Here is an 8,735-nt window from a genome sequence, read left to right on the forward strand (position 1 = left end):
CCTGCATTTTTCTACATCCCTTTAGAATTCGTTTAAATTGATAGGATTCATGCTGAATATACCCATTTACAAATATGAATATCCCTGTTGATGCAGCTGTTTTGGTATGAATTGATGTTGGTTATTGGTTCAATCCATGTTTGGTTAAGTTCTAGTATGCATATGCTGTTCTCGTGGATAATCTGATTCTCTTTTGTTTGTTTAATAACAGCAGTATAGACCTGAGTTTTAAGCATAAATTATTATCCTGGTGTATGCTAAGCAGTTGGGACCAAAGGAATATGTTACAAATAATTCATTAAGCTTCAACTCTTGTCTTAGCAGTTTAGAGAGAATACAATGATATATGGTTATTTAAGCCCAATCCTGGTGGTATAATCTGTTAACAAGAATGCTACAGACTGAAATATATGACGATATGGTTGTGCTGTTTGTTTGAATATCTCAAATCCGTCTTGTGCTATTAAGTAATGTATGAAAGGTATGTTGTTGAAATTAGCAAAGGAACAAGTTTGAGGCTGCAACAAATTGAGTAGACTTAAAGAATATTAGTCATATTATTCAAAGTTTATGACTAACTTGCTTGCGTTATATACCTGCTAACATTGTTTGTGTCTCGGATTTAGAGGACTTAAACCTTTCATTGCATATGACCTTTGTTTCATCCTCATTAGTGTTAAATATGCATATATATTGTGGAAAATGATATGCAAACATGCTGCATATGTCTTGCCCAGAAAATTAAAAAAAAAAAAAAATCCAAGTGTACGATGTTTGATCCCTTTCCCTTTCCCCTGTATCTGCATACGTTTCTTCTTCAGAAAATCCTTGCTTGCTGCCTTAAATACATTGTATGAACCTGCAAAGGGATTGTTTCCCTTTGAGTTATCAAAACCAAACACCTCTGTCCCTTTTGGCTGCTGCTTTATTGTTGGGTTTGTGAGCCACATTTGATAAAATAGCTACTGCTGAACTTTGGTATAAACAACGATACTTTGGTCATTACTTTTAGCCAGCTGCTGTTGCCATTTTCTTGACTGTTGCTATACTACAAATAGCTATTGCATCTGTGTGTTAATCCAGTACCTGTGTCGAGAAAGATGTGGTTATACTTGGCCGCTATGTGGATATTACTTACGTTCGATAAAACAGTTGATGTTTTTGCTGCTACTTATAGCTGCGCTAATTGCTACGTTTGGAATTACGCTAGTGGTCGTTGTGTATCGCTTATTTGCCCATTTCTTCACATGTCACTTAGTTCCAGTTGCAAGTTCTTATATTTTAGGCTGAATATATCTTGGCACATGTTAATCATCTCTTAAGTTTCCCAGATATGATGATTTTTGTACATTATAGGAATTATACCCTCACACTAATTTCTTCTCCTTTCTTTTGCATGACATCGGGGATTGTGAGGAGTCTCGAATGAGACTCAACTTTGCTGCAAGATCGAACAATCATGCTACCTCCTCTCGAGTCAACCCACTCTAAAAAAGGGGATAATTCTGGGCCAAAGCCCATCACATTGGCAGCGAATAGCAGCAGTCCAAAAGGATTGAGCCAAACAGTAGTTTAGTCGCGGCAGGCCTAAAAATGGATTGAGCCCCTTTAATTTCTTTGCTCTTCTATTTTATCGTTGTGTATTTAATCTTTGTTGTATGACTAATTCTTTTGTTTGTTAATCTAGATGAACTTTAGCAAATTAGTGGAGTTTAGATGAATAATGGGTAGTCAATTTAAGGAAACTAATAATAATCAATTCCATGAAGTTTCATTTTTAATTATTTATAGAATCTATAATATTTACTTTTGGTATAATTGATTTTCAATAGCAAATTCATATTTTGAGTCAAAGGAATCATAATTTATGTTTTACTATTTAGAAGTGTCACAAATCTCACACCACATTAGCGTATTCTAAGAAAAAATAAAAAGTAAACTAACTCAACGAATAATTCTTTCACTTTAGTTTCTTTCCAACACTTAGAAATATGTATTTGTCTAGAACAACCTTCAAAGCTTTTACTAAATAACTCTTTAAATTTTAGTCATTTCTTTCACATATAAACATACATGTCCCGTTTTCTTTTAGTTTATTTTTGACTAAACTCTTTTATGCAATTGCTATTTTCTACAAGTATTATTTTAAACAACGCTATTATACCTTCGTCAAAACAGCATTAAAAATACTCTTTTATACAAATTATTATTATTGTTTTACAAGTTCTATTTTTACATATCTATTTATGGCTTTAGCCACACTTACAAAACTGCTTTCCTTTTTCTATAATACCATATTTACACTTAGCCTAACTAATCATAAGTCCGGTCGGTTAACCATTGTTAATGGGTCTTAAAGGATGCCTAATACCATCCCTTTAGACTAATTGAACCCTTACCTAGAATCTTAAGTTTCGCAGACCTTAAACAGAGCTAACTTTAGAAAATGACTTTAATAAACTTTAGGTGTCCTAATTCACCATAAATAATTAGGTGGCGACTCCTTAAAATAAACAAAAAACAGGAATCTCCAATACGTCATACTTCTAATTTAACCTCTGCGGTTAAAATGGGGTATGACAATGGTTATAAGAGTCTATAAATAATATTAGTAAGTGGAGGAAGGTTTGGAGGGTGAATGAATCAAAAAAGGATGAATTTCGTCAAAAGTCGGCAAGCTGGGAATACGATAACATGTACTTTTGGGTGGATAAGGAGTGCTTCACATGCTAAGCAAGTAATGATATGAAGTATTTGAATCGTATAATGACCGCTTGTTAAGTTTGGAAGTCAAACGAGTTGTAATACGAAAGTCGACAAAGGGTGTCGCAAGTTAAGTTTGTAAATTTTACTGAAATTTGGGTCAGATGTCGCGGAACTTTTCTCTCAATCTACTTGGTGTTACGGGGTGGTCCACCAACAAAATTGAAGGTCTATGAGTCTAGTTTCCATCATATTTAACTGTTCATCGATACGACGGCGGAGTAGCGAGATATTTGCATTTCCGTTCGAGGGTGCAAACTGCCGCTGGACAGAACAACCAAAGTCGGTCGCTGCCTAGCTCAACATATATAAAAACGCCCCAAATCATTTTGAACCTCATTTCTCTCAAGAACAAACCCTAAGATACCTCCCAAACCCTCTCAAACATTCCTCCATGATCCATGAACATCTCAAGGAGCTAATCAATCCATCTTAACACAACAAAAACCGTGGCAATCACAAAACCTTCATTTCTCCATAAAATTCGCTTTTCGGAAGAAAACGTCATCTTGAAGCAACTTCTATTTTGGATTGATTCTGGGAATCATAGGTGACCATTCGTAAGATATTCAAGGACTCGTGGAACGTGGAAAACTTCTTCGTTGAGGTATGTAGGCTTTCTCTTCTCTTTGTGGCATGACTAGTATTCAAATGACCTTTCGCTGAAATATCATTCTGTCAACTTGCGTCGGTCACGTTTACTAAAGGTTGAGCTAATCTCTACTTCATGTATGGCTTGTGTCGAAGTAGTTTCTACGTTTTCTATACGTTGTAGTTGGTTATCGATTGAAAGGCTTCTCGTTAAACTTGTGTCGTTTGTGCTCCACAATGGTTAAGTTCACTTCTCTTCATGAATAACTTGTATTTTCATGCCTTCTTGCAGTAGTTATCTCTCTTGTCTAACGATTGAAGAATAATGTTCCTTATAGTACTTTTCATGTTGGGATTGAGTCTACTATATTCATTCGGTTGAGCTGATCCTTACCTCATGTGTAATCCGTATCACGGTATATCTCATATTCCTTACATTTGTCGTCCCTTGAATTGAAAGATAAAGAACGTAGTGATAATAACTATAGGTGGAGGATAACGTCGATAGGTCACTCCGACTTTTTCTATGATATCCCTTTTGAGGTCGGTCTTGCATTGCATTTATATATATGTATGTATTTTCATTACTGCGCCGCGCTATAGTCAGTTGGGCAGGCACGTAGATATGTACCTAGATGTATTTCTTTCATTACTGCATCGTGTCATAGACACCCGAGCAGGCACATAGCTATGCATACCACTGATCAGTTGGGCAGAGATGATGATGAGCTCGCCTCATAGAGGGATTCATTATTATATGCTATGATAGATGCCTCCACAGTGAGGAATGATTTTACAAGCACGTATTTACATTCATATCAGAGTTATGGGTGCCCACAGTGGCTTTGCTATGAGTTTCAGGTTGTCTCTCCGTACCTTTTCTTATGTTCTATATATCTTACGTTTATGTTATGTTATGCTTTCCGCCTTACACACTCGGTACATCTTTCGTATTGACGCCCTTTTTGTGCGTTGTGATCATGTCCACAGGTACAGATAGACAGGTTGGTGTGCCAACCCAGTAGGGTACCAGATGTTCAGCGGTTGGTTGTTCCACTTCATTTCTCTAGAGTTGTTAGTCAGAGTCTTGAGTAGGAATGCATGCTTGTATATATATTATTAGGATGACTATGGATACGTCGGGGCCCTGTACCGACCAGTTGATGCATATTAGTGCTCTTATAGGCTTATAGACTATTAGTCAGTGGACATGTGTTGTGCTTGGCCTTGCCGTCCTTCTGACTATGGTCTTGTCGGTCCAAGTTATGCATATATATATATATATATATATATATATATATATATATATATATTTGGTTGGGCCTTTTCTGCTTACGGGTTATCATGTTTTATTCATATTGTCATCATTTGGCGGCCTTGACTGCCCGCGGTTCATGTTATGAAGTTTAGATATAAAGGTTGGTTCCCTCCGGCCTTCGGGTGCCGGCCACAGCCGCCCAAGGTTGGGGTGTGATAGATAGGGACTAGGGAGAGGCTCCACAATGTTCTACTTGATAATCTAGTGGCTCATATACAAACTATCAATTTTGATCCTTTGCATGATTATTAGGATGCTTGGACTGCAAATCAAAATGGGAAATTTACTATCTAATCTGACAAGAAGAACCTCAGGAAATAAAATAACTTTCGTGTTTTTATAATAGTATAGATAAATATCAAGATATATATGCAATTTGTAATGTTGCTGAAATTAAAAATTAAAAATATAAATTGTAAGATAACTTTCAAAGTTGAAATTGATAGATCAGTGTTATTTTTTTCTCTTTGAATATTGATTTGTGTTCAATACAAATCTTGAACAATTAAATCTATCATCTAGTATTTTAGTTTATACAGTATTTCGTGTATTTTCATTACTAAAAGCAATAGAACTGAAAAACATAAACTTTTTAGATTGTTTATATTTAGTAAAAGCTGATTGTTGAAATCGTTCGTGGCAGGAACTTTGGTTGAACAAGATTCTAGTGACCCCACGCATTAAAAGAATTTCTTATTTGTTTTTTTAAAATCTTGAATACCCTTAATAATAAGATATGTGGCTACTCCACTGACCAAAGATGGTAAAAGGGCAGGGAGTTCTTTTAAATATCCTTCATCGAGAATTATATTATAGAAATAAGATACAAATAATTATTTATTTATTTATTATATATAAACTGCTTAATTCCCTTGATACAAGGGAAAGTTCTAGAGTAGTTGTAGACGGGTTTACAAGCAATTGATTTAAGTCACAAATTCAAAACCCAACTACGACATCATAGTAATTACTTTTTGAATTCCCATATAATTAATTCTTGGCATGTCACAAACATTAAGGCATATTGTTTAAGTGGAGAAGAATAGAAATATCAATGCATTATCCATCGAACTTTGAACTATATGCTAAATTTGGAGGGAATACATGAAAGATATTGTTAGAGCCACTTGACCCCTAATTTATATATCGACAAGGGATCTTTCCTTCTCCAATAGAAACAAATCAAATTAGGAAAACAGAGCATCATTAAACACATAAAATTTTATTTCAAGTCATAGCAAACAGGAAAGCAACATGGCTCAAGCATAAAACAGAGAAAGTTGAAGCTTAAGAACTGCGACAGTTCAAACACCACAATAAATCTTAAAAGCATCGCCCCCGGCTCTGGCGCCAGCTTTTGTCCCAATATACTCAAAATATCCGGTAATATCATAGGGCTTAAAGAGTAAAGGGTGTTGTTCATCCACAAGCTCTTTTGGGGCCTCTATGATGTAATCTGATTTTGGTACTGAAAATAACTGGATGGAGAACCTATCACTGTCACCGCCCATTGTTACCCTATGAACCGGAGAATGCAATCGACCATTTGTCCATGCCTGTATAATGTTTTACAAAATATTTTGAAAAGAATTTAAGTTATATATATTATTAATGTGAAAAGAATTTTACATAATTAAAAAAAAAATCTACAAGGAATCTTCTTTAAGATTGTGATTTATCTTAAAATAAGACAAATGACCTAACATAATAAGTAAAAGTTACGGGGTAATGTAAAAAGCATGTTAGTGGCTTTCTTGTTTTCGAGAAGGCAGATATGTATTATGTGGCTGGAGAATGCAATCTTTGATATTTTGTAGTATAATTTATCATTCTCATAATAATTTTTTGAAATGCACCAACAACAATAACATACTCAGTGTAATCCCACAAAAAATTAGGAAGAATTAATTTAAACTGAACATAAATAAATAAATAAAACTAAATGATTCTAGACTAGCGAAGGAGACAATGCCGACTAAAACTAAATTAAATCAAATTAAATACTATTCATAATTATAATTAGGGAAGTCCATTAGAACTACTATTTTAATTTTTATATATTAGCTGATACTAATACATCAGAACTTAAGAAGAAAGCTAGAGCAAAAATATATAAACTATAAACGTCTTAAATAAATAGTACTCCTTCCATCCCAAAGTAACAATTGTTTTAGCTTAAAAATTATCACTTTAAATATTCAAGAAGAAAGTTGTCAATTATTTCCAACTATACCATTAATATTAACGAAGAACGACGGTATTTAAGAGTAAAAGATCAATCTACTTTTATTAAATAGGGATAACTTAAGAAATTATAATTTCTATTCATTATTTTTTTTGGAAGTAAAAAGAGCTAAAACGATAGTTAAAATTAAAACAGAGAGAGTAATGGTAAGAAACAACACTTACCACGAAGGAATCACCAGATAAAACAACGAATGAATTTGGTGCAATGTTGACATCAATCCACTCTTCTTTTTTCTTAACTTGCAATCCATTTACTCCATTTTGTGATATTATGGTCAACCAGCCACCATCTGTGTGGCCAACCAATCCAAGTTTATTATTCTCTTTTTCACTTTGAGCTGCCAACTTCTTGTAACGTGTAAATCGAAAACGAAAAAAACTGGAATTCAAGAATTCATCTATGTAATTTTTCATCCCTATACTCTCCAAAACCATCATTGTCACCATTTCATCCAATTCCATTAGCGGCTTTGAGTAGTTCCTTACTGCATTGCTGCCAATTTAATTTAGATAATGCATTGGTTAAAATAAACATACAGCTGGTAGAAATAGTACGAGTACAACGTGATAATTAAAAAAAGACACACAAGAATTAATGCCAATTTGGTAATAGGATATATTAAACAAAATATAACAGTCAAACCTCTCTATAGCTCGTTTGTCCGGATACTTTTTAATTGTTATAGCAAAATGTTATGGTAAAATGTTACTATAGAGAATGAGAGAGGTTTGAAACTGTTATTACACATGCACCTATTGTGTGGGTGACTTTCACTAGTATCGTTAGACTTATAAATCTCAATGGTGAATCTTTCATGCCCTTGCACCCGTTCCCACGGACAGCCAAAAAAAAAAAAAGGGGGGGAGGAAATAACTGGTAGGGAAAAAAATCACCTAAAGGAAAATCGCACAAAAATTTACGGAAAATGAAAGGCAACTTGTGAATAATAAATATGAAAATGAGAAGTTTTAACCAATCAAACATAGAAAAATTAGAAAACATGTTCTGACATATCAAACACATCCAAAATCTGGAAAATGAAATATCTTAAAAGAGCAGACATACCAAAAGTCAGATTTTCCATTAGGCCAAAAGATATTGGCAAATGTTTCAACACTTTGAGATTCGAGCAAGTCAGGAATGCAAAGGCTCTCATAAGATGGTAGGTTCGGAATCATCCCTTTGTAGCCATGCAAAGGTTTGTCTGACAAGTTTTTAAGTTTGGTCTCCAATGGAAATTCAAAGATTTCTTTTGAATTAGCAAACATGGCTTCTCTAGTTTCACTTGAAACCTTATCATATATTGCTTCAAAGCAACCGTACTCTTGTAAGGCTTGGAGAACTTGACTTCTTGTTGACTCCCACTCTGCACTACCTGTTTTCAGCTTTGCATTGCAAAAATTTATGCTAGGAATCTTGGATGCCATGGATGATATATTCACTAATATAATGGATTTGATCACACTAAGCTCCCTTTAGATATATCAAACAGACCTATATTCTTTACTCTTCCCTTCCAGCTATATATACACTCTTTGATACCTCTTGTCAATGAGTATACAAGTTTTAAAAACTTGCATAACTATTATTAAGTCATGAGTTTGTGTTAAATACTTCCTCCGGCTCGAAATAAGTGTCCATTTAGCTTTTTTCACATCTATTTAGAAAACACTAACTCCTATAAGAAAACACAAACTTCTAAAAAAGATAGGTATTTTGACTAAACTATCTTTAATTAATTAAGACTTTTGCCTATTTATTGTCTTGAGTAAATAGGGGAAAATCTGAAAAAATACCATTAATTTCTTCTTAATA

General features: G+C 34.1%; 1 protein-coding gene across 1 annotated transcript; it reads right to left on the reverse strand.

Annotated features, from left to right (window-relative positions):
- Positions 1-5,965: 5,965 nt before the first annotated feature.
- On the reverse strand, positions 5,966-8,383 carry LOC132638200 (probable 2-oxoglutarate-dependent dioxygenase AOP1). Its single transcript, XM_060355163.1, has 3 exons — positions 7,986-8,383; positions 7,082-7,412; positions 5,966-6,228 (listed from the first exon to the last, which is right to left on the reverse strand). Exons 1-3 carry the CDS (start codon positions 8,345-8,347, stop codon positions 5,977-5,979), a joined length of 945 nt encoding a protein of 314 aa, XP_060211146.1. The 5' UTR covers positions 8,348-8,383; the 3' UTR covers positions 5,966-5,976.
- Positions 8,384-8,735: the final 352 nt, after the last annotated feature.

The sequence above is a fragment of the Lycium barbarum genome, chromosome 4 (genome assembly GCF_019175385.1).
Source record: "Lycium barbarum isolate Lr01 chromosome 4, ASM1917538v2, whole genome shotgun sequence".
Classification (NCBI taxonomy): Eukaryota; Viridiplantae; Streptophyta; class Magnoliopsida; order Solanales; family Solanaceae; genus Lycium; species Lycium barbarum.

What these genes read in the sequence shown, in the direction of transcription:
- LOC132638200 (XM_060355163.1), bottom strand. Translation starts at nt 8,347, where the DNA reads ATGGCATCCAAGATTCCTAGCATAAATTTTTGCAATGCAAAGCTGAAA. An exon ending in AATGGAAAATCTGACTTTTG is followed by an intron (nt 7,413 to 7,985) that starts GTATGTCTGCTC and finishes TTAAATTGGCAG; the next exon opens with CAATGCAGTAAGGAACTACT. An exon ending in TATCTGGTGATTCCTTCGTG is followed by an intron (nt 6,229 to 7,081) that starts GTAAGTGTTGTT and finishes AACATTATACAG; the next exon opens with GCATGGACAAATGGTCGATT.